General features: G+C 53.7%; 2 protein-coding genes across 2 annotated transcripts in view; one reads left to right on the forward strand and one right to left on the reverse strand.

The window, feature by feature from the left end:
- FAM166C (family with sequence similarity 166 member C) lies at window positions 1–19,491 on the forward strand. Its single transcript, XM_017545545.2, has 4 exons — window positions 1–106; window positions 14,217–14,490; window positions 15,829–15,941; window positions 17,594–19,491. Exons 1-4 carry the CDS (start codon window positions 33–35, stop codon window positions 17,736–17,738), a joined length of 606 nt encoding a protein of 201 aa, XP_017401034.1. The 5' UTR covers window positions 1–32; the 3' UTR covers window positions 17,739–19,491.
- The window catches only part of CIB4 (calcium and integrin binding family member 4), a 65,318-nt gene continuing 58,798 nt past the window's right edge, over window positions 19,443–25,962 (reverse strand). The window contains exons 5-7 of the mRNA XM_017545546.2: window positions 21,493–21,602; window positions 20,524–20,612; window positions 19,443–19,619 (exon numbers count right to left, since the gene is read on the reverse strand). Of these exons, the coding sequence (XP_017401035.1) occupies window positions 19,589–19,619; window positions 20,524–20,612; window positions 21,493–21,602 (230 nt within the window). The 3' untranslated portion in view covers window positions 19,443–19,588. The remainder of the gene's footprint in view (window positions 19,620–20,523; window positions 20,613–21,492; window positions 21,603–25,962) is intronic.

Consider the following 25,962-nt stretch of genomic DNA (forward strand, 5'->3'; position numbering starts at 1 on the left):
AGCGCCAGGCTCACTGCACTCGCGCACCCACCATGGCCTCTCGCAGCGCGGGCACCTTACTGACCGAGTTCAATGCCGCCTATGTGCCCCCTGGCCTCATGCCTGGGTAAGACCTCTCCCTGCCCCCTTCCGCGAGCGTCCTCCTCTGTGGTCGAAACTCAGCCCCCTGCCCCCGGACTTTGGGGTTGAAGGAACTCCGAGGCGCCAATTTTCCACCCTACTGGGTGAGCGAACTTCCTGGGGGTTTGTGGTCCCAGACCAGGAATTGGGCGGGCACCGGTGGGGCCTCCCCAGATTCCCCTTCGTAGGAAGGCGCTCCCTGGCGATCGGGCACAACCAGCAGGGGACAAGGGATCTTGCGTGGACATAGTGGGGAAGAGAGAGGAGATGGAGCTACGGGGGTTGGTGCTTGGAGACGCCCCGGGCGAGTAGCCTGCGGCGCTTAGAATGCAAGGAAAAGCAGGCCGGCACCCGGCACTGGGGCAAGGTGAGTTTTTGTTGGTGGGAGGCGGGAAGGATACCGGGTGGGTGCCCGCTCGAAGAACCTGGCAAGGCCGGAAGAGTTGTAGTTACTGGGTAATGCGTGCAGTACCCGCCCGACTTTGCGATCAGCCCCTTCACCAATCTCACTTTATCCTCCCAGAAGCTTTTCTTGGAAAGCTTCCTTGCCACTTGCCCTGAGGCTGGCTTGCTTTTTAGCACTTTGAGATGACAGGTTACACCTACCTTTCTTTTCTCTGGATATTTGCATACTCCAAACATCAAACATGCAAGCCTGACTGTTCGCCCCTGTCCTCTGGCTCTTTCTCCTACAGTGTCTGATGCTTCCACCCCGGACCTCCTCTCCCAGGGTAAATCCCTCCTACCAGTGAGCACCCGTGCTGAGAGCAGGACTGGATTCTGAGATGCACCCTGCACAGTATCAGCAAATCTGTGTAGAATGAATGAATGATCCTAAGAACCCTTGTCTGAAAAAAAGACTGAAGAAATGAATGAAATGAGTCTCTTGGGGGTTCTGCAGGCTGGGTCTCCAAATGGGTGAAAATGCCCCGATGCTGTTTCTTGCAAATGGAGCAGATGGCAGCATGAAGAAAAGTGTATATGATATGAAGCTGGGATTGTGTTGAAGCAGAATAAGCTAGACACTGAGGTGCTGTGATATTCAAATCATTTCTGGACACTGCATGAGAAAGTAGCAACTAGGGGCTGGTGCTGTAGGTGTTTGTTTGTTTGTTCATTTGTTTGTTTGCTTGTTTTTGAGACAAAGTCTCACTCTCATCACCCAGGCTAGAGTGCAATGGCGCAATCTCAGCTCACTGCAACCTCTGCCTCCCAGGTTCAAGGGATTCTCCTGCCTCAGTCTCCTGAGTAGCTGGGATTACAGGCATGTGCCACCACACCTGGCTAATTTTTGTATGTTTAGTAGAGATAGGGTTTCACCATGTTAGTCAGGATGGTCTCAAACTTCTGATCTCAGGCCGTCACCTGCCTCAGCCTCCCAAAGTGCTGGGATTACAGGTGTGGGCCATCGTGCCTGGCCAGTGCTGTAGTTTTAATGAAACCCATTTGTGGATGCCACTTTTCTCTGGGCCTTGGAGAGGGCTCAAAGTCACTTGGGTTCCCATGAGGCAAAGCTGATTTACCAGGTCATGGTCGTTTCCTGAAGCCAAGCCAGGTGACTTAGTATTTGCCTGTTTTCCTTTATTTAAGGCATTCATTTGGGTCAGGGACATGCCAGGTGTTATGTTAGGAGGCTGGGAAGACAAAGACAAACAGGTGGGGGCTGCCCTCGTGTGGTGTAAACACGTAAGGTTTAGTTCAAATCCATTTTTGCAGCCTTGGGTGGTGGCATGGACACCACATTCTGGGTGTTTATCGTGAGGTTTGATTTTATACTTTGATTTTTTTTCTTAAGCCTCCCACAGTCTCCAGTTGGAAACTTTGCTGTAGTCTGACTCCTGGACATTTCCCATCTGAGGGGCAAGGCCTGGTGCTCCTGCAAACCCTGTCCCGCGGTTCCCCAACTCTGTCTGGAAGGGGTGGGAGCTGCAGGTTTCAGAAGCAGTCCCCTGGGTGCTTTCCTGTTCCTGCCACTTCTTGGCAGTTCCCTTGAGTGCCCATCCTGTGATTGATTTAGAAATGGTGATAAGAGGGTCATGAATGAAGCCTCAAGCCTAGACTGGGCTATTTTGAGCAGCTGAGCCCGTATCTGCTGCTTTCTCATCTGGATCTTTCTGGAAGGGATGTGTTCTCCTTAAAGATTCCCATCATTGAGGAATGAATTGAGTCGTTTTGTCTCCAAATGTTACCTGAATGGCAATTCTGTTAACTTAATGAAAGAACCCAAGATCCCTGACCACACTTGGATAATTATTACTTTTCTGTTCAAACATGAATCGCAGGATTTTAAAGCACAGCCGGTCTCTTCTGATACTCAAATACCCCCCTTACCTGTTTTATTCATAGAGGTAGAGAATATTCATGCAGGTGTGGACCTCAGAAATCATGCAGCCCTGTACCCTCCTGTTTCAGATGTTGTCACTCAGGTCTAGGGGCACCTGCCTGGAGCCAAGTCCCTAATGCCTGGTAGTAACACTGTGATCTCCTAAGTCTGAGTTCCAACTATGTGCCAGGCACTGTGCTGGGTGCTTTACGACATTTTCTTCTTCTTCTTCTTGTCCTTCCTCCACTTCTTCTCCTTCTTCCCTTTCCCCTTTCTCTTCCCCTTCCCCTCCTCCTCCTCTTCCTCCTCCTCCTCCTTCTCCTCTTCCTCCTCCTTCTCCTTCTCTTTCTCCTTCTCCTTCTTCTTTTTGAGATGGAATCTTGCTCTGTTGCCCAGGCTGGAGTGCAGTGGTGAGATCTTGGCTCACTGTAACCTCTGCTTCCCGGGTTCAAGCAATTGTCCCTGCCTCGGCCTCCTGAGTAGCTGAGATTACAGGCACGAGCCATCATGCCTGCCTAATTTTTGTATTTTTAGTATAGACAGGGTTTTGCCATGTTGGCCAGGCTGATCTCAAACTACTGACCTCAGGTAATCCACCCACCTCAGCCTCCCAATGTGCTGGGATTACCGGCGTAAGCCACCGTGCCCAGCCTTTCTTCTTCTTTTTTAAAATCCTCACAACAACCCAAATGAGGAAGGAGCAGCTTGCCCAATGTCCTTCAGCAAGTTGCTGGGTCTCGTCTTTGTGACTTCAACACCCCAGATCACCCCAAATCTCCCCAACCCTCATGTGGCATTTCACACTGCATCCCTCATTTAGCAGAGAGGGAATGGGGTCGACAGTAAGAGATGGACTCTGGAGCCAGCCTGCCTGGTAGGAATCCTGGCTCCATCGCTTCCTTACCCTGGGCAGGTTATTTATCCCCTATGCCTCACCTACCTTACCTGTTCAGCGTGGATGATAATGGTGTGTAGGTTAAAGAGGTTTCAGTTAGTTCACATACCTGAAGCCTGGCACTTGATAATTGCTAGCTGTTCTCATTAGTTGGATTCCTACTGTGTTCAAGACCTGATTCTAGGCTCCCTGGGGGAACATGAGACCATAACAAAGCTGATCTTCAGTCTCGCTGGCCAGGCTGCTCCGTTTGGTCCCTTGCTGCTCCTGGGGACACAGCCCCTAGACACTTGTCGCAGGCAGTGCCTGCCTGCGCCTGGAGTGGGTGCCAGCCTTGCAGTGGGCAGGAGCTCTTAGGTCTGAGTCCCTGGGATCTGAAGGGGTTTGAAGGGATGAGATTGGCCACAGTGAGAATCTGAGCTTCCTGATTGCAGGTCAGATCTGGGTGGCATCCACTCCTCATTCTCTGTTTCTTGCCATGCCTCACCTGGCTCTCAGTGCAGACGCTTGGCTTGCACTGTGCTTTCATTCATGCCCAGACTGCCACTGTGCCCCATCCCCACAGCTCCTGCCCAGCGGCTCTCACCAAGAGTGAGGCAGGAGGATTTGCCTCCCAGTCCCTCTCCCTGTTTGCCTAGGGTGGCAGCTGTGCCCACATCTGTCACTGAGCTGGACCTCAGAGACCTCAGGGGCCTCTGGTCCTAAAATCAGTGCATTCTACACTTGCCATTGTCAGGAGAGTGGTCCCACAAAGGTGGCTGTGTCCCATCCCCAGAATCCCTGTATGGCAAACACACACAGTGATGTGCTGGCAAATGCTAACCACCAGTTCTCTGGAGGAAAAATGCTTTGGTTTGTAGCATTCATTTGTATCTGTGGTATAAATACTCTCACCAACGCTGATTTCAAACTATCAACATAGTGTCCCTAATTGCAGAGTTGGGGAGGGAAGAATTCACAGCTGTGCACCATTATATAATATTTCCACCCCACAGATACAGTGGACATGACAACCTCAAACACAGACGATAGTAATGTGGTAAAATAATTAGGAAGTGAGGAATTTTGACTACTTATCTCCTTTGATTTTAATATAATGTGTTTTTCTTTCCCTTGAGGAAGAGTGTTACTCTGTCGTCCAGGTTTGAGTGCAGTGGCATGATCACAGCTCACTACAGCCTTGACCTCCTGGGCTCAAGTGATCCTCCCACTTCAGCCTCCTGAGTAGCTGGGACCACAGGTGTGCACGTGCCTCACTAATTTCTGTATTTTTTATAGAGACAGGGCTTCCCAGGCTGGTCTCGAACTCCTGGGCTCAAGCCATTTGCCTGCCTTGGCCTCCCAAAGTGCTGGGATTATAGAAGCCACCATGCCTGGCCTAATAGAACATATTTAATTGTAATTTAATATAATTTGATATTTAATACTGACTTGTTCAATAACAGACTTAACAAATTCCCAAAAATTTAGAAATTGATTCCCTTGAAGCCAGAAGGCACTGCCTGTAGCCCACTGCAGCCTGCCCCTGGGATATGGTTTGGCTGTGGCCCCACCCGAATCTCATCTTGAATTGTAGTTTCCATAATCCCCACATGTCACAGGAGGGACCAGGTGGAGATAATCGAATCATGGGGGCAGTTCCCCCATCCTGTTCTCATGAGAGTTAGTTCTCACGAGATCGGATGGTTTTGTAAGGGGCTCCCCCTTTGTTGGGCACCCATTCCTCTCTCCTGCTACCATGTGAACAAGGACGTGTTTGCTTCCTTCCTCCGTGACTGTAAATTTCCTGAGGCTTCCCCAGCCCTGCGGAACTGCGAGTCCATTAAACCTCTTTCCTTTATAAATTACCCAATCTTCGGCCGTTCTTTATAGCAGCGTGAGAACCACCCTGCCTACTCCCTGGAGCCTGTGGCCTTACCCCTCAGGGAGAGAGGTCAGGCCAGGCTTGGGAAGGGAGGGTTCCAAAGCATTTGCATTTCCAAAGCCCCTTCCACTTCAACCCAGGCCCGGGCACAGGAGCTGCAGCCCTCCAGACAGGCATCTTGGGGTATGAAACAAAGGCCATCTGCCCAGGGAGACGTAGGGGACCCTGTGTCCATTCGTTGGTATTAGAATCTCCTGGGGAGCTTTAACAATAACCTGTGCTCAGACCCCATCTAGAGATTCTGATGGCATTGTTCGGGCTGGGCCTGGGCTTCAGGAGTGTTTAATCCTCCCAGGTAATTCTAAGATGTGACCAGGGACAAGAACGCTTGTCTGAGAATTTCTATGGCTCCTTGCAATGCAGAGCACTGTTGATAAATGAGCAGGTATGGTCCTGTTTTCAAGCATTTGAAAGGAGGGACCTCCTCATGTGGAGCCTTCCACCTGTGCCATTCTTCATGGCATACCCCCGCCCCCAGGCTGAGAGGTCTGACTGAAGGCACAGCAGTTGCTGCTTTCCTTGTTCAGTTCTCATCCCCAGCTGAGGGAGCAGATCATTGTCCCTGATTCAAGCCCAAAATACAGAAGCAGAAAGTAAATTCTACAGCCCCTCAATTCTTCTTCTCCCTCCGGGCCCTGTTCTTGCAGGGAGCTTCCCTGTGTATCTCCCCAGGAGGCAGCCTGGTCTCAGAGGGCCTTATGCACTTAGGGGGACCGCCAGCCACTCACCTGACTTTCTCCTTTGCAGTGTCTTCTCTTCCAGAGGATTCATAAGCCACGTAATTCCCCACCCACTTCCCAGGACCTCTGCCCCAAGGCCAGCCCTATCCCTTTCCTTAAATTCACTTCTGAGCTGTTCAAGGACATTTCACAATGTAACTAGTGCCTCTCAACCTTTAAGAACTGGGGAGACCCCTAAGAACAGGGGATCAGGGGCTCCTGAAGACTTGGGCTGTGCAACAGGGACCCTCCTTCTCTCCAGAAGAAGGACCAGCCCTGAAAAATGTGTTGCCGTTTGTCAATTTCACTCAACAGATATTTACAGAGCATCCACTGGGTGTGGGGAATGCCAAGCATGCCAATATGAGTACAAAAGAAACCTCCCTCCCCAGGGAGCTTCTAATTCATACAGAAAGAATATTCCAGTGGCTCAGATTATTGTGATATGAAAGAATGTGAACTGAGGCTGATGCAGAAGCTCATGTCTGTAATCCCAGCACTCTGGGAGGCCGAAGCAGAGGTCAGGAGTTCGAGGCCAGCCTAGCCAACATCGCAAAGCTCTGTCTGTGCTAAAAATATAAAAATTAGCTGGGCGTGGTGGTGGATACCTATAATCTTAGCTACTTGGAAGGCTGAGGCAGGGAGAATTGCTTGAACCCGAGAGGTGGAAGTCCCAGTGAGGATCGTGCCACTGCTCTCCAGCCTGGGCGACAGAGCAAGACTCTGTCTCAAAGAAAAAGAGCGTGAGTGGACATAGAAGAGGTGTAAAGGGCAAAGACGGTTCCATGGAGCAGACAGGCAGGGTCTATGGGCTGGGTCATGGAGGCTCCATGGGAAAGAGGGCATTCGAGATGGACCTTGAAGGATGGGTAAGATCACAGTGGGGGAGGGGAGGAGAGCAGAGCCTTCTGGATGGAGGGTGTGGCTTGAGAAAAAAAATGGTGTGGAGGTGCCAGAAGGATGTTCTTTCAAAGCAGCAAGTGGCCTCTTCGACTGGGTTGGGAAAGCTGTGATATGACAGTGGATGATGCGGCTGGGAAGACTTCCTACCGAGCCCCTGGCAGGGAGGGGCTGACCCCGGCCCCGCTTGTGCTTGGTTTCACAGGCTACAGAAACCCTCTAAGGGTTTTGTCCTGGGGAGGGATCTGATCAGAGCCGTCCTCAGTAGGAGGCGTTGTGGAGGAGAAGAGAGAGGATGCACTGTGGAATGGGGGCATGCCAAATAGTCGCTAGTTAATTAGTTAATAAGGCTGATCATGGGATCCCTGCTGGCTCATGGTAATTAGTTTTAATGTTGGCTCTGGAGCCAAACAGTGCTATTAAGAGGCAGGGAAGGGACTGCTCCTTTTATACACAGTGACCCACAGTGAACCTGAGAATTCACATGTGACCATTGCCCAGGGGCCCAGCCTGGCACAGTCTCCTGGCGTATGTGGTGTACTGATGGATGGAGGAATGGGGTGGTGGACGGGGGCAGATGAGGTTGAAGAGGAGGTGTGGTGGTGGCACCAGCTAACACAGCAGACACTGCCGTTGGGACCCCTTGATGCCCTGTTATAAAACTTGCCATTCCCCTCTGTTCCTCCCTAGCTTGGCCTGCCACAGACCAGCACCAACAGGACTGCAGAACGCTCCACCGTGGAGCTCAGGGTATGCTCAAAGGAATACAAATGCAGGTGCATACAAGGGACACACACCTAGCTTGCCCAGCTCTGTGCCAAGCTCAGAGTTTCTCCTTGTGTGTATATTCAGACGAGATGGGGCGTGTTCCGGGTAGTATGGCCGTAGATCTTATGTGTATATTCAGATAAAAGACTAGATGGAGGAGTGGATGGATGGATGGATGGATGGGTGTGGATGGATAGAAAGACAGACAAAAGCAGCTTTATTAAAATATAATCATACCATATTTACTATTTTAAAATGAAATGCATGAAATTGAATGTTAATAGAACTTAACCGAAGAACTTAACTGCCCGCCACCATGCCAGCTAATTTTTGTATCTTTAGCCCACTGAGTGCTAAAGAATGTGAAACTGCACATGTGTGCAAATGTGCACACACACACACCTGCCTGAGCAGCAAGCCCTGAACGGAATCCAGGCAGAACTCAGGAGGATTGCGGAGGAGAGGGCTTCTATTCTATTAGGATGCAAATATCTTGGCATTCAGTGAAGGTGGAGAAGCAGGGAGCAGAGGAGTATGGCAGAGAGCTTGGGGGCGAAGAGAAGAATCACGAGAACACATCATTTTTCTATGGCTCCTTTCTTTGGAGGAGCCCAACGCCCCTGTGGGCGGGATGCTTCGTGCCAACGTGTGCTCTGCTGATCAGAGCCACGCTCCTCTTAAATCAGGACTCCAGGGCATGGTGCCCCCAGAGTTTCTGGGATTCCGCCTCCTCCAGTGAACATTTGTTGAGCACTTGTCATGTGCCAGGTGCCAAGGATAAATGAGAACATGGATTAGCAGAAGAGACAAGTTCATGTGGGCCTGAGTGTGGACTTAAGGATGACAGTCCTCCCAGCAAGGCAGGTGCTGGGTATAGGGTATGCAGTCAGGGGAGGCAGCAGAGGGCACTGGCCCCTTAGGAGTGGGCAGCAGATCCCCAGGTGGGCAAGAGGAGAAATCCATCCCAGCAGAGGAACTCCGTGCAAAGGCCCAGAGGCCTGAAGAGCATGTGGGGCCTATAAGTAATGCTACTGGGGCCCAGAGCACCTACAGGGAAGTGATGGGGGAGAGGAAGGACGGCTCTGGTGCTGCGTGGACAGCAGGCTGGAGGGGGTGATACTCGGTCCAGGAGACCAGGGAGGAGATTGGAGATTGTCTAGGCAAGCAACGAGGGAAGCTCGCAGCAGTGGGACAGAGGAAGGCCGCAGGCCAGTGGCAAAGGAGGGGCCTAAGCAGGACTTAGGGAGAGGTCAGATGTGGAGGGTGATGGAGAAGGGAGGACTCGGGGCCATCGAGTCCCAGTTTCTGGCCTAAATGGAGGTTGGAGGGGGCAGGGATATACAGGAGAAAGAGAGTTTCGGTGGGGCTGAGTCTGGCGGCGGGGGTGGGTGGGGGGCAGCCCTGTGTGGGCAGCCAGGCATGTGGATCCATTGCCAGGAGAATGGTAGAGGCTGAAGACTCAGATCTGGCTGTCAGTGACATACAGTACACATTGGAAGTCTAACATAGATGAGATTTCCCAGAAGGAATGCGTCCCTGAAAAGAGAAGAGGACCCTGTGGCAACACCATCACCTGGAGAAGGAGCCAGACCCAGGGGCTCTCCTCAAAGCCTCCCCCCAGTGGAAACTGCTCCTATGGTGCTCACCCCGGGAATGGCCTTCCCTCCTTGTGGTTGATAGCACTAGAGCCTGGACCGTGGTCCCACATGAGTTGGAGCTGGTCGTACCCAGGCCAGCTCAGCATGGCCCCTGACACATGCAGCCCATGACTCAGTAAACACTGAGCGAAGACTGGGCTCAGGGAAGGCAGGCGAGCACCGTGGGTCTTGTGTTCCCAGCACTTAGTGTGGGCCAGCACACAGCGGGCTCCCGATAAATTAGTGTTTGACGCCATCTGACTCTGTTTTTAAAAAACGATGTGTGTACAAAGAAGAAAGCAACACCAAACACTGAATTATCTAGGGTGAACATTTGGTGAATTGTATTCAGAGTTTCTCCTTATGTGTATATTCAGACAAGATCAGGCATGTTCAGGATGGTATGGCCGTAGACCTTATGTGTCTATTCAGATAAAAGACTCGATGGAGGAGTGGATGGATGGCTGATAGAAAGATGGACAAAAGCAGCTTTATTAAAATTTAATCATACCATATTTTCTATTTTTAAATGAAATGCATAAAATTGAATCTTAGTAGAACATAACTGAACAGAAACAAACTGAAGTAAAATGGAAGAACAGGTAGATTTGAGATAAATGTTAATTAATCACAAGAAATATTAGTATAAAAAGATCCCTTTATAGGAGAGAGAGAGAGGGTAAAAACCCTCAAAGGGCTAGAGTCATTATGTTGTACTTTTTTCTAACGACATATTTCAATTTTAGATACCATAGGTTGACTCTGATTTGAAGAGATTCTTAGTAAGTGCACCCCCATCTCCCCTCCACCCACCCCCCAATTTTGGTAGCTGAAATTAGTTTTACTTTGACAGGTTGTATAACATTTACATTACGTTCTGTAGCCAGCATTCACCTAGTTGCTATTCTTGGTTCTGCACTTAAATAGATTTGAAGCTCATCACCACTCATTCTAACAGAGGTTCTACAGCACTGAGTTGTTTTTTTTTCTTTTGAATCATCTTTTGGTTGGCAGGATTTTGTCACTGAACATGACTTTCAAGAACAGCTTGTGAGTGCTTCAGTTGCTGAGCCCTTTCATGCTGGGACAGGGTGGCTTTGTCCCCCACGATCCCCTGGCTGGTGTGGTATTCTTGGGTCACACTCTTTTCCCAGCAGAATGCTGTGGATATCTTCCTTTGCCTTTCATTCTATCACTTCATCTTTTTGCTGGGATTGGCAGCACCTGGAGACCAGCATCTTACATTCCCTACGTTCTGAACCATTTGAGAAAGATGAAAGAGGAACACTGCTGTTAGAGAATGGGGTGAACACAGCCTTAGAACGGGACAGGCAGGGCTGCTCTGGGGCCAGCTTCCTTTCCATGGGCAGAGTCTGTCCATCTAAAACCTAAGGCCCAGAGGAGCGAGCAGGAGGAGGGAGAGGAGGGGTGGGCCGCAGGCTGCCAGTGTTTTCCATCGACTCACCACCCAGCTGTTCCTCCACCTCCAGTGCACGAGAGCAGGTGGGGCCGGGAGGTGGTTTTGGGTGGGAGGAACCTCCCCTCCACATGGGAGGAGCCCTCAGGGTAGAGGAGGCAGCGTCTCCCCATTGCTTGCCTTTGACGTCTTAATTTATGGAATCTATATCTTCATTAAGCTTCATCTACAGCACAAAGTGCTCTCAGGAACTTGCTTGCACGTCTCAGGTTAGGTTTTTTTCCAAACAAGTTTCTTCACCCATGCAAATGTTGCAGAGGGACAGTGTGAGCAGAGGACGCTGGATTTGGCAACAGCATGATCTGATACGACCTTAATTTAGACGTAGAGGTGCAGGTTTCAGTGGTGGGTCTGAAGGCAGGCTGAGGGAGGTCAAGGAAAGGATGAGGGTTGAGAAATCAGGGAGAAGATGCAGCGGATTCCTTAGTGAGCCCAAGCAGGAGGGGAAGGGAACGGGCCGTCTGTGAGAGGGAACCTGCAATCTGGCCTTCCTCTTCGCCGTCTTTGATGTCTCCTCTCTTAGCTGCTTCCCCTCTGCCTATAAACATGCACCAGCCTTTACTGTGGAAATCTACAGTCTAGGAACCACCGCTCATGCCCACTTACAGGCAGAGGGGAAGAGGGCAAGAGAGGGGGACATTCAAGGTGACGGAAGAAGGGCAGAGGCAGAAAGAGACAGGGAGAGGCAGATGGGACAGTGAGGCCTTGGGTGAAGCCGGAGCAGGAGCTCCAGACCCAGGAGCAATGCCCAGGCAGGGAGGAGGACTCTGTCTCCTGAAGCAGCCAAAGTGACCACACAGCCTCACAGGAGAGACAGCAAGGCGCTCACCAATCCCTTCATCTTTCCAGTTCTGGAGGAGAACTGGCCTCTCTGGGGGACTCAGGGGACCGAGGAGGGAGGGCTGAGGTAGGTGAAGAGTCAGGATCACCAGGGTCATGGTGTCAAGGCGGGCGCCTCTGTGGCATCCAGGGCTGTGAGTAGTGAGGCTGGAGAGGGGCCTGTGCAGCTGGGTGGAGCCTCTCCCCTCTATGGCCTCATTGCGGCTCTGCCCAGCCAACACCCGGTGCCATGAGACTCTAGGGAGATACAGCTATTGAGGGCGGTGGGACCAGGACCCACTTTGTGTGACCTTCCCTGGAGTGGCCAGGTCTGTCAGCAATCACTCTGCTGTGCTTCCTTGCCTTTTTCCTGAAGACAAAGAGAAGGAAACCATGCCTTGCTATCTAATTCCAGGCAGTACTCATGCTGTGGATGAGGAGACTGAGGCCCAAGGCATGGGGAAAGACCCCAGAAGAGGCGAGAGTGGGGGACAGAGTTACATCTAGACGTCTGCGATGGCTCTGCCGGACTGGGGTGTCGGGTAGCTGATGAGGCTGGAGAGCTAGGCCAGGGTCAGATCACAGCTGGACTCTAATGCCACACCAAGGACTTGACTCTAGAAAGTTCAGTCTGCTGGAAGGGTGGAGAGTGGACTGCAGAGGTGGGGGTCTGGGTGCAGTTACAACAGTGAGGTTGTTATGACCACAGTCCAGGTACCAGGGTGCACGGCTAGGCTCAGGTGGTGCAGATGGAGCTACAGGACTTGGTAACTGACTAGCCGTGTGGGAGGTGGATGCCTCCGTGTCTTACTTGGACAGCTAGAGGGTACTTTTCATACAGATGAGACCAGACTATCAGGGAAGGTCGGGCTGGGAGATCAAGCCTGGGAGACATCGAGGGAAATGTCTGGTGTGCAATTGTACATAGCAGTCTAAGGCTTGGCGAGAACTCCCAGGCTGGAGCTGTGGACTGGGGCCATCTGCACAAAAGAGGTGGCTATGGCCATGGCATGGCCGCCATCACCCAAGACAGACCCCGGAGGTTCATCAAGGATCTCCAGAAGTGGGCAGGGAAGAAGGCTCACGAAGCTGTGCTCAGAGATGTCAGTGAAAGCAGCAGAAAGGAGCAAAGCTGTCATCCACACCAAAGACAGTGTTTCAGGAAGGGGGAAGCGGGTGATGCCCGGTGCTGCCGGAAGGCCCAGCAAAACAGAGCGTGCCCACCGACCCGCAGCAGCGAGGGCACAGGTGGCCTTGGGAAGAGCGATTTCTTTTTTTTCTTTTTTGAGACAGAGTTTCACTCTCGTTACCCAGGCTGGAGTGCAATGGCACGATCTCGGCTCACCGCAACCTCCGCCTCCTGGGTTCAGGCAATTCTCCTGCCTCAGCCTCCTGAGTAGCTGGGATTACAGGCACGCTCCACCATGCCCAGCTGATTTTTTGTAGTTTTAGTAGAGACGGGGTTTCACCATGTTGACCAGGATGGTCTCAATCTCTTGACCTCGTGATCCACCCGCCTCGGCCTCCCAAAGTGCTGGGATTACAGGCGTGAGCCACTGCGCCCGGCTGGGAAGAGCGATTTCAAGGGCTCATGGGGCAGAAGTCAGACCCCAGAGAGTGAGCGTGCAGGGGAGCGCGGGGCCGTGCTGTTTGGGAAGCTTCCTTGTTGGCTGAGAGTCTGGTGCCCATACTCTCTGGGTGTTGTTGACTTGCTTTGTCAAAACAAGTATTTAGCTTTTGGAGAGAGTCTTATTTAACCAAAGATCTCCAGAGTGCCTGTGTCACCAAGGCCCCTTGCCCATCACCTGTCCCTCTCACAGAAACTCCTTGGTCCCAGAAGGTGAAAGAGCTCCTTCCTTGTAGGTTCTCGGAGCTCCAGAACCTTGGTCAGGGTCTCCAGGCTGCCTGAGTAGCACATTGGGAGCCTGTGGTGCTGGGAGCCCGCCGTGCTGGGAGCCCGCCGTGCTGGGAGCCCACCGTGCTGGGAGCCCGGCTGCCGCATTCTGAATCCAGGCCTTGCTACACCACATCTCCCACCCATGGCCGTTCACCGGCCGGGCCCCCACTGGCTTCTCATACTCCCCTTACTCTTTCATGAGATAACCGCAGAACGTGGGGGCCAGAGGAGGCCTCTGCATCTTCAGGCCAACACCCGAGCAAACATGGGCCCCTGGAGGGACAGCAATCTGCCTGCAGCGTTGCCCAAGGGGTACCCGGTGTTCTGTCCCCTGTGTAAGCCCCTGGTCTGGAGAGAGGCATCTAGGCAAAGACCTCTGTGGGGAGGGAGAGGCCCAGAGCCCCTTGAACTTGGTTGGCCTTCCCCAAAGTCCTGAGCAGGTCAGTGCACCTTGGGAGGCCTCTCAGAGCTGGAGATGGCCATTGGGCTTCCCTGACTTTGCCCTTCTTTTTTTTTTCTTAATTATTATTATGTTTTTATAGAGAGACAGAGTCTCACTATGTTGCCCAGGCTGGTCTCAGAGCTCCTGGGCTCAAGTGATCCTCCCACCTCAGTCTCCCGACGTGCTGGGATTACAGGCGTGAGCCACTGCGCCCTCCACTTTTAAGGGCTTCTCTGGGAACAGGCCTGGGGCCCTTCATTGATCTGTGGCCCTGCCACCCCCACCTCGATTGCAGGTACCAAGGCCACGTCCCCAGTGTGGCCTTCTCCTTTGGCTCTCCCTATGGCACCACCACCCTCAAATACTTCCAGGACCACCGCAACGCAGCCATGGAGAAGAGCCACACTCCCTTCAGCCAAGGCGGCCACTTCCCGACCCTCTTCTCCACCAACCCCCACCTTCTGCTGATGTTGCGCACGAGCACCAGGGACCGCTGGCTGCACAAGCCCAGCTACACCCGCTTCAACCTGGACAGCCACCGCTCCACGGAGCTCACGCACTTCTACGAGGTAAGCTGCGCCGGCCGCACTGGGGCCTCTTGCCCACCTGCCTCGCCATGGGAGGGACTGGTAGCTGGGGACCAGGGGCGGGGGGGAGACCTCGCACCTGCCACAGTGTCTCAATTTCCTTTCTCAGAGCCCCGGAGCCAGCAGGGATCGTGGCGGGTTTAGCTAAATGGAGTCTCAGGACTCTGTCCACCCCCCTCCCCGATCTCCTCCCACCTCCTGGGGCTTCAGGGCCTCCTCTTCCTGCTCACCCCCACTGCCAGTGGAGCTAGGGGTCTCTAGGGGTGCTCCTGCCCTTACCTTCTGCCCCCCGGAGTCTCTTGGGTCTGTGGAATGCCATATATTTTCTAGGTGAGTAAAAGGTCTAAGATCCACCCTCACCTTCGATGAATAGCACACAGGCAAAGGCCCCACTAAAGCCCCCGACCCCAGGTCCAGCCCATAGTGTTTATCCACCTGTGTTCTGGAGCCCACTCACCTCTCCCTGCCCTGCAGCCCCACCCCCAGTGGGTGTGCCCTGAGTCACCCTTAGCCCCAGGCTGGGTGAGGCTGCCCTTCGAGGAGCGAGCCCGAGGAAGGGGACCCCCCTACACCCCGTTCTCGTCCCGCTGTCTGGGCTGATAAAGGCTTCCTGGATGTAGTTCAGACGTGTCCCCACAGACCACAGGTGCACAGCGGCCTGAGCTGGCCCTCATGACCTTGGCGGGGATGAGGGTTCATTCTTTCCTGTATTCCAAAAACCTTACTCTCCCCATCACCTTCTCTTGCAAGCATCCTCCTCTAGCCTGACTGCAAGGACACAGGTATGTCCTGGCCCCAGGGCAGAGAACTTGTATGCGTAAGGCAGCTTCCTCCAGGAAGGAGGAGGCCGATGCCATCAGCCTCTGAGGCAGGTGCGACCATCTTGGGGTCTGTGAAAGCTTCTGCCTTCTTCTTGGCTCCCACACAGAACATGCCCTGTACAGAGAGCGAGGAGAGGCAGGAGTAAACACAAGCCAGGCGGACAAGGAGGCTGTGTGCACAGCAGGTGTGGGGGCGCCTGTGGGGCTGGGTTTTTTGTACTTGGTCTTAGCTGATCCCTTGTCTCTGTTTACTCTTCGCAGCAAAGCTGGTCAGGTGGGTGTCATCATTCCCATTAGGCAGATGAGAAATCGAGGCTCAGTGAGGATACCCAGTGGGTTGGCAATTTAGCTGGGGCCCCAGCAATGCTGGGACTCCTCCAGGGGCATTCGGGGAGGTAGTCCCCAACCCTGACCAGGTACAGCAAGGCATGGGCTGCAGGTGCCTGGGGTCATTCCTGCACACTAACAACCTGTCACCTCTTCCTCGATTGAACCATAGACTGTCCAGGAGCATCGGAAGTACTATCAAGACAAGACGGGCATGGTGCCTCGCGTCGCCTCCTTTGTGCTGCCTGTGAGGGAGCCGGAACGGTATCCCCTCCCCACCGTCCTGTGAGTGACTGCCTCCTTCATCCACACAGTCAAAAAACGCACCCAGCCCAGGGGGCGCCTGCTCTCAGCCAGGCGTGCAAAGCACACAGACTGAGAAATGAGTTGAGGATCTCACCCTAAAACATGCAGTGCAAAGAGTGATGGTGACAGAACAAGGGCATTGGCAGCCTCAGAGGGGATGCTGGTAGCCTGAATGGGTGAATCTGGAAGAGTGCTTTCCCAGCCAGATTCATTGGGAGTTTGGCAGAAAACTGCAATCATTTAGCTTAGCGGGCCTGAATCTGCGGACTGCCGCCCTGCAGAGGCAGCCTGGCAGCTACACTCGTCCAAACGTGGGCGCTGATGCAGCGAGCAGTAAGGAGCTGCTGCTCTCTGGTGGCCACAAAGGGCACTACACTGAGGAATTGCTCCCCACCCCACCACCTTCCCACCCCTGTCTACATTAGGAAAATGTTCTCCTAAGGACTCTCTGTCCATCCAACAAAATAGAAAAGTTCCTTGCCGCCTGCCCCTCACTGCTTTTATCTAGGAGAGCTCCTTTCTCCAGGGAAGGCCCATTCTGCCCTGAAAGATGACTTGGATACTGTGGTTTCTGCGCTGTCTCCTTCCTGAAGCGCAGGCAGGGGGACCACTGGTCCACACGAGGTGTCCTGGGATTGGGGTAGCGTGGTGGCTGGTGTCTGGCCTGGGAGATCAGGAGATAGAGCTTGGGATTTAGCTCCATGCCAACCACTGCCTGATTGCCTCAGTGTCCTGAGAGTCACCATCATCCATACTGATAAAGCAGCATCTGTTTCCATAAGTTTAATGGTTTTTAAAGAAACAGACTTCACTGCCTCTAAAAGTTCCTTTCTGCAAGCTAGACAGCATCATTTTACAAAAAGGGAGCCTGAGGCTCAGTGGTCGCCTGGGGAACTTGTGCTGCATGGCCTCGCTGGTTGGAAGCAGAGCTTAGAAAGGAAGCAGCATCTCCCATCACCAACTCTGGGACTCAGGGGGCTCTCTCCAACTTGGGATGGCTCTAAGCCAGTCCATCCCTGGACTAGGGACTCTTTTAGAGACAGGTATCCTCTTGAGACTGCTCTGGCCAGGATCCACCCCCGTCCCCATCTCTGTGGGGACACCCCGACTCTGTTCCTTCTCCAAATTCCCTGGCCACTTGCTCTGCTGCTGACAGTCTCACAACCAATGCAAAGGACCAACCAGGTGGTTGGGGAAAGAGGGTCAGTGACTGGCCTGGGGCGAGCCCCTCCTGTCCTGGAGTCCCCCGAATCAGCACCATCATCATGTCTTAGAACATTTGTTGTGTGTTTACTCCTCGTCCAGAGCTTTGCATGCACTACTGCATTTCTTCCTCAAGTCAAAGCTAAGAGGGGGATACCACCACTGGGCCATTCTTCCAGGAGTTAGGGCCAGAGTCTATCCCAGGTCGGTCTGACACCTGAGGGCTCACTCTTAACCACTATATAAGTAGTGGTTATATAAATACAGGTTATTCCCGCCCCAAGTCCAGGGGCCTTATCAGGGTTAAACTGATGAGTAGCCAGCAGGCCAGCGTGAGCTGGAGAGTGGGCACGTGGGGCTGTGGGTGGGCATGTATCACCCTCCTTCCCTGGCACACCACATAACACCAGTCCCATCCTCACCCCTAGGCCTCCTCTGAGCCCGAAGGGGAAGTGGCACCTTTTAAGACTAGCTCCTGAGAACCTGAAGACCTACCAGACCTTCCCATCAGGGAAGAAGGTCTCTCCACAAGAGCGGCAAAAGAGAGACTGCTACTTCGAGTTCAGAGCATGAGACCAGGTGCCTGATGCCTGAGGTCCTGGGCCGTGAGCAGCCCAGCTTGTTTGGAATAAAATCTTTAGCATGACTATCCTTCCCACCTCTCTTCTGGATCCCAAGGACACTGGGCCACAGTAGAAAATGCCCCTGAAGGTCACGTAGCTAAGGGCCTGAAGAGAGCTCAGCCCCAGGGACTCAAGCAAAGGAAAAGCAGTGTCCGGCTACCTGGCAGGTCCACCTACCTTCTCCCCGAGGCAGGGCAAGTAGAACTGAGGAATGTAGGGTTCCCAAGTCTTAGTGGCAGGTCACTCAGGTACAGAGACCTCCCACCTGATTCATTGGTATCAGCAAGGACGCCCGATTACCCTGATCTGAGAATGAAGGGGACGTGGCCCCAGCACAATTGCGTTGGGTGTGATTGGAAAGGAATTTTCATCGGAGCCCTGATGTGGCATTGTTTGGTCCACACGATCACTTGTGAGGGAGGTGTTATCTCCTCTTTACCGATAAGGACACTGAGGCTTGGAGCAGGTGAGAATGTTGTCCGAGCTCACCCGGCTGGGAAGTATGGGAAGTAACACAGACAGAATTTGAATCCAGGTCTTTCTGACTCCCAAGCCCCAGTTTTCCCATGACACAGCCTGCCTGCGGTCCATGTGGAGACTGAGGGGCAGGCAGGACACAGACCTGGGGATCTTGAAGGCCCCTGTGGAGGGTGAAGCCTGGGAGAAGCTGTGAGCAGCAGGCGCCTCCTGCATTCTGCCCAGGCTGGCTTGGACGGGTGGATGCGGCATCTACCCCTGAAGCTGTTTCTAGAAGAGGGTGGGAGGGAATGACCGAGGACCAGGCCACTCTTCCAGGAATACCTATGTTTTGGGGTCCCAGGCCAGAAGTGGACGCTGGGCATGGGTGCTGAGGCCGCAGGCCTAGGGTGGTCTTTGAGGTCTGGAGGGTCCACTCCCACCAGGCTGCTGCTTCTCACAGCCCAGGAGGCTTCTGCCTGCTGGGGCAGGGGCAGGACATGGGTGAGAGCCCCTCAGTGGCAGGATTTGGGGTGGGGACCTCAAGCCAAGATAGAGACCTTCTTCAACATTCCAGCACCTCTTGGATTTGATCAAGGGCACTCCATGAAGCAACAAGGCCCTTATTGCCCTTTAGTGGGCGAGTCAGGACCTAATGGCAAGGGGAACACAGCCGGGTTTAAGGACGCTGGGACTGAAACAGCCCCTCCTCTGTAGCCAGTGATAGACACCTTCCCCAGGACAGTATAAGTACGATAAACCCTATGAGGGGCTTCTTCTGTGCCTCCAAGTCCCTAACGAGCTGGGCCCCAAAGACTCTGTGGAGGCCAATTTCATTCCGGGGCTTGGCTGAATAGCAAAGCAAATAAACTCTGATTGCTGGTTCCACAATCAGGGCCAAGATGCCTTCTCCCTTGGAAGGGGAGTGGGGAGCCGGGCGCCGGCTGGAATGGCTGCTATGTGCAGCTCGGGGCTGCGAGGTGCTGGGGGTCGGGGGTTCTGATGAAGGGAGGGAAGAGCGTGTGTCTTTCTAGGGACCCTCATCCCATTTGGCCTGGTCCCCTGCTATGACGTGGGTTGAGATTTGAACTCTTCCCTCAAAACGATCGCCTCCACAGCCTGCTTGAACTGGAATGGGCAGTTCTTAATTAAAAGTACGTGTGTGCTCCTGCATTCCACAAGTGATGATCTGATGGGCTAAGGAAAAGGGTTTTTATTTTATCTAATAAAGAATATTCTAGAGGTGAGGGTGGGCCCAGGACAAAGTCATACGTGAAACCAGCGGAGGGGACTCGATTCCGGTGTTCTCCCGTGAGGCTGCCACGCCAGGTGTTTGCAGCCACATCAGCATCCCCAGAAGTGAATCCGAAAGGAGCTGAAAGAAAGAACTTTGTGACAAAGCAGAGACACCTGGTGCACAGCACAGAGTGAGCGTGGAGGGCCGAGGGGAGGCGGAGACGTCGGCACGGAGGGACCCAGTGGCCCCGGGCTCCTGTCCTGGTGCTGGCTGAGGTCTAGCTCTTTGTTCTGTTTTCCTTGGTCTGTAAAATCACCTTAAGTGGGCACACTCCAAATCAGCATGCCTCTGAGACTGGCTGGCCGAGTTGCTCCCAGGAGCAGGAGATGCCAGCCCTCAGACACCAGCTCCCCCTGGCTCTTCCTCCATGGCACGCCCTGCTTCCAGGGGGCATGCGTCTCCCAAAACCAGCAGAACCCCAAAAAGACTTCATCATGGCCAAGGAGATCTGGAGACGGCTAATCTTCTCAGGGACATTTGGGCCACAGAAGACCCTTGCCCCCTCCCCCCCATCACTCTAAGAAATGGAATTGGGTGCTTCTCTCATTGTCTGTTTTCTTCTATGAGCTCCACCACCAGCATCTTCAGATCCTGCCTGCAAAGCCCCAACTCCCAGTAGGCTGCTGGAGGCGGTGGGGTCGTCCAGGAGCCCAGTGGGCCTCAGGAGAAGCACAGAGGTGTGCCGGCTGGCGGGGGGAGTGCTCTGAGGTTGGAGGTGTGACATCATTCTCAGAGCCTGGAATCCAATCCCCACCTCTGCCTTTTAATGCCCCAGGGTTACCTATTTCTCAGAAGCTCCAGTTTTGCTGATTCTGAAAGAATCTGCAAAGTCTCCTGGAAACTCATGACCTCCTTGGGAAGACAGATGTCCCATGGACTGAGGGGAGACTGGGTGTCCCATGGACTGAGGGGATACTGGGGGGCCCTTCCTGCCCCCCCCACCCACTCTTCTGGGCAGTCCTGCCCCTCCAGAATGCCTTACTTCATGAAATCTGGAGACTTGGCCATTGCATGTTCAAACTCTGAGAAGGACAGCATGTTGTCATTGTCCAGATCCGACTCCCTCAGGACCTGGTGGCGGAGCACAGAAGGTGGCTGAGTGGGACCTGGTGCCAGGCAGTGAGGTGAAGCAGGGGGTGGAGGGGGAGAGCCACATGCCAGGGGCTGCCAGATGCCAGGGACTCTGCCACGTGCTTAACACTCATCTCCTGGGTCCCCTGACCCCAGTGACCCTACAGAGATGAGGTTACATGCACCAAGGCTGGGGACCCTGCAGACTGCCTCTCTCACTCTTTGGGGGCTCTAGCACCAGCCTGGCCGTGAGAGAACAAGAGTACCCCCAACCTGCCCCTCCAATCAGTAACACAGGGGGCCCAGGCAGGCCGGGAGGTGGTGGGGACTCCCTCAACAGTGCTCATGGTTTCATCTTCCTTCTAGCCCCATCGAGACTGGAAATGCTGGAGGCTTGTCATGTTCTGAAAGCTGAGGTGCAGGCCCTGACTTGAGTTTGTGGGGCCATCCTCATGTCTGTCACTCCAGGACACCTGGGTGTTGTGTCGCGCTGCGACAGTGTGGCGAGGAGGTGTTGAGATAGGTCCCTCTAAGGCTGAGCTGCTGTTGGCCAGCCACCGGCAGTCTCCGCCATGTAGGGAGGCCCCTCGAGTGGGTGGGTCGGGCGCAGTGTTCTGGGGACCCTGGGCAGGTCTTGAGGAAGGATGGAAAGTCAAAGGGCAGTTGCCTCCAGTTGTCTGCCCATTCCTCAGGGCACCCTGAGCTGCCTGTCCCCTTGGCAGCCCCCAGGAATTGTGTATACCAAAGGCCAATGTGTCATCTGCCTCAGGCTGGCCCTGGGTCTCCTCCCAAGAGGGTGGCCTGACATCTAGGGGCTTTGGGTGACAACATGGCCCCTATCCCCAGCCCCAGCCACCAGCTCCTAGCCCCCAGCACACACGTGGTGCATGAGGTCCACCAGCAGGTCCTCAGACGTGTCGTCACTGTTGAGCAGTCGTAGGATGATCCTCTGCAGGTCCTCCTCATCAATGAAGCCGTTCTCATTAAAATCTGCAAAGACGCCAGGCCTGCATTAGAGGGAGCTGGAGGCTGAACAGGAAGAGCCCTTGAGGAGTTCTGGGGGACCCGGCACCAGCCAGGACCCCACAGATGCCCATCAGCCTCTGGGAGGCCCCCCAGAGCCCAACTCTCCCAGGCGGGTCTAGAACCTGAGACCCAGGGAAACCTGGGCAGGCCTAAGAGGCAGGCACTGCAGCACCAGAGCCGGCTATAGACACATGTGCTAAATAACCCGTCAGAAATACCAATGGCAGCAAGTACTGATCATGTGGGTACTACATGCTCAGACCTCTCGCAAGAGCTTTAAGGCATTGAATCTTCCCAATCAACATTTATTAGTCTTTTACTAGAAAGAAACTGAGGCACAGAGAGTTATGTGGTTGTCTGCAGCCCCAGGAGGTCGAAGGGGAGATTCTAGCCCAGCTGGGTTGACCTCCGAGCCCCACATCCACCCCCGTGCTTTGCAACTCTTATCTCACAACCCAGAAGCAGGGTGTCTTTTGGTGGCTGGGAGCCAGGCAGTGTGGTGCAGAGGGCGGCCTGGATTGGGAGTCGGAAGGCCTGGGGTTCAGTCCCTGCTTCTGTCCCGATGCAGTAGCTATGTGATCTGGTCATGTGCCCTCACCTCTGCAGTGAAGGGGGGACAGTGGTCCTTGTCATCTGTCCAGAGTGGGGCTGGCCACATTGACCCTGACAGTGCCCTCAAAGGGTTACAGAGACAAGAGGCAATATTCCCTCCAACCCCATGCAGCCTCCTTCATGAAGTGGAGTCCAGAAATGGGCAAAAATGGGCACCATTTCTTCATCCAAGGAAAGCCACAGCTGTCGGAAAAAGGGTAAAGGACAGGGAGCCTGCAGACCATGGCAGGCTGCACACACTTCACATCCCGCACTAAGATAGCCCAGGGTGCTGCTGTGGCCCAGGTGTGCACAGAGGGTTCCGGCCGCAGGGAGCCCTGGGACTCAGGTGAGCGGTAGTGGGGGTGGCACTGGGATGCGGACTTCTGGGGGCCGTGCTGGCTTGTGCGTGCTGGCTGCCCCTTCCTCAACTGCGGCCACAGCCAGGGGCTCTGCCTTCCAGGACAGTGCTCGGAAGTGCCCACCCACCGTCCCGCCAGTTGGGGAGTGCTGCCCGGGGTGTGGCCAGGCCTTGGGTCCTCCTTTTAGGGCCAGAAAACATGGTCATTACATAAACCTCCTGAGCACTGGACAGCCAGGTCCACCTTGAGGGGCATCCTTTGTCCCTTCAGGACCACCTAAACGGGTCTTCTCAACTGGCCTCTGAAGAGCATGACCTGGAGGGACGGCAGGTGGAGGAGGTGCTGGGCCAGCAGCGGGCAGATACCGAGCCTCCTGGGGCAGCAGAGAAGGAGCCACCCTAAGGTACTTGGCAGGAGTGACTGGCGCAGTGTGAGGGGAGCAGGGGCTTCGGGGAGGGCCTGGGAGGAGCAGCATCGGGTAAAGTCTGGAAGGTGGGCAGAGTTCTGAAGGCCTTGAATGGCAGGAAAGGTGACTCTCAGGCAACCTAAGCCCTGCTCCCCTCAAGCACCCAGCACGGTCGCCCAGCGCCTCACTGGCCCGGCTGTGGAGGGGAGGGGGCGGGACGGTGAACAGCTGCCTGCGTGAGCAGTAATGATCACCACCACAACACGCACAGATGTTTTTGCTGTGGCCTTGCCCTGGTCTAAGCACTTTAAAGTTCACTGCATTTACTCCCTATCCTTCAGAGATGGAGAAACTGAGGCACACACAGATTAAATAACCATACTTACCTCCTTAATCTCGTTTCAGCTCTTTGCAACCTTTAAATATCCCCATAGGCAAATGAATCCCAAATGTATGTCTCCACCTTGGGCTTCTCCCGGGACTCCAGGTTCACATATGCACCTGCCTTCCTGCTCTCAGCCAACAGCCCCTTGTATTCTCTGTGTCCGAGCCTAGGCTCCTCGCACTCCCCTCCCCGGCCCCTACCCCAGACCTGCTGCACTCACAGCTGCCCCCTTCCTGGAAAGTGGGCGGCTCCACCTCCCACCGCTCAGGCCAACCTGGAGTCATCCTTCTCTCTCTCCCTTGCATCCCACAGGTGATGGTTTGGCAAATCCTCACAGCTCCCCCCACTTCCCATGCACTGCCCCCCGCAGCCCGGCCACACTGCCTCTCTCCAGCTCGCCCTGGCAGCCTGCTGCTGAGCTTCCCTCCTCTCTCTCTGCCCCGAAGGCTATTCCCAGCACAGCAGCCCGGGGGGTCTGTTGATCGTCATTCCTTCCTCATTGCCCTCTTCCTGCAGCCCTGTCTCATCCCGAGCAGAGCCCAGGTCCTGATCCCCAAGTCAGCTCACCCTCACTCTGCCTCCTTGCTCAATCAAGCCAGGCACACTCCTGCCTTGGGGCCTTTGCACGGAGGCTCCCTCCTTGGGACACACTCATCCAGGTTTTTCTTCAAGTGCCAGCTCCTCCTAGGGCGCTACCCAGCCCCTGTGCAGACATAACGCTTTCTGTGTCTTCCCGGCTTTGTCATTCTCCCAGCACAGAATACTCCCCAGCACACTGTGTGTCATTAGCTCGTTTATCTCCCTCCACTCGAATATAAATTCCACAAGGGCAGATGTCTTTGCTTTTTTGCTCACTGATGTATCCCTAGTTCCCAGAACAGTGCCTGGGACATAGTAGACGCCCAATGACTACTGCTGAATAAATAAAGAATGAACTACACAGGGTAACCATTGGTATGTGATGGAGACAGGACTAAGCCCAGGCAGTCTCACTTAATGGGAAGTCTACGGTCTTAACCACCCCTAACTGCCTTTATTGCAATAAAGCGCCAGTCTTTCGTGGGCAGAGGATCACCCAAAACAATCACTGCATTTGCCAGCCTCCCTTGCTGCTAGATGTGGCCATATGGCTATGTTCTGGCCAATGAAATGTAAGCAGAAGAGGCACAGACAACTTCTGGGACCATCTATAATAAAGAGAAGGTGTGGTCCTCGGGGATAATGAGGTGACCTTGGGAACAAAGGATAAAGTGACAAGATAGGGGGACCTGGGATACCTGACACTGAGAGCTTTAGAACCACTGTGGGTAACTATCTCTTGACTTCTACATATTAGATAAATAAATATATACCTTTCAGCAATCTTGGAAGCTATCTTGCTTAAGCCACTGTTACCTGTGGTATACTGTCAATGGCCACCAAATGGGCAATTCATTATCTGAGTCTAATTCATTATGAGTCTCAGTTTCCTCATCTGTAAAATGGGAGTCATAGCAGTACCTCCACTGAGTTGCTGTGGAGATTAAATAAGAAAATACATGGACATCACCTGGAATATAGAAGATAGTCAATATAGAAGATGCTTATTGGATATAAATAAGAATAAGCATATTGGTTATATCTAATAAGAATCTTCTGTACTAAGATATCTTGATATAGTTATCCTCAATACTCAGTAACCATACAACGCTATAACTCAGTATAGTTATATCTTCTACATTTAGAGGCTCAATTCTACATCACTTGATGGTTGCTAAACGCTAAAAATGCAAGCCGAAGAGACCGTATAAACCCACCGTGAAGGAAACGAACGAGAGCTATTGGTTTCTCCAGTTTCTATACTTGTTCTTACTACAGAAACTGAGGCCCAGGTTTGCTGATGTCACAGGGTCCTTTGGTGGCAGAGCCAAGACTCGTCTCTGTTCCCCACGGCAGGATATGGGTGTGGAAGCTGTAAGCTGCCCCTCACTCCTGCAGCAGTGCCTCTCCCCGGCTGAATGCCAGGACTGGAGTCTCTCTCCCTGCACCTCCATGGGAAATGGCTCAGCGCAGGTGAAGGGGGTGGAGGGACCAGCCCCAGGCCTGGAGATGGACAGCCACAGCGACGCCACACTGCTGCTGGGAACCTCTGCAGCCTCTCTCAGAGACCCTGCAGTGTCCCCAGGCATCCTGCTGGCCCAGCTCCTGTATGCAGAGATTGCAGCAAATGACATGGCTTTGGCCCCAAGCCATCTGGAAACAATAATTTGCCAGAGTAAATGTAGCCCTAGACAGTTCCCCTCCTTTAGGGATGGCAAGGGGAGTGCAGCCTGGGAGGGGCTGGGGGCTGGGAGCTCCGGGAGGCTGACCAGCCCAGGCGGCCTCTGCAGCCTCAGACCACTCGGGAGAGCCTGGAGCCTTCCTCTTGCTGTCTCCCAACAATGCTAGGAGGGGCTCAGAGGGCTGGTGGAGTCGGGGCTCAGCCTTCAGGTCCCCCCGAAGAATCTTACCATCATCACTCAAAGTCTCTGTCATTCTTACTCCTTCCAGTTTCCCCAGGAATTTTACAAAAATCATTGATTTTTGGTGAAGGGAGGGCAG

Source organism: Cebus imitator, unplaced genomic scaffold, assembly GCF_001604975.1.
Source record: "Cebus imitator isolate Cc_AM_T3 unplaced genomic scaffold, Cebus_imitator-1.0 Scaffold180, whole genome shotgun sequence".
In the NCBI taxonomy this organism is placed as follows: domain Eukaryota; kingdom Metazoa; phylum Chordata; class Mammalia; order Primates; family Cebidae; genus Cebus; species Cebus imitator.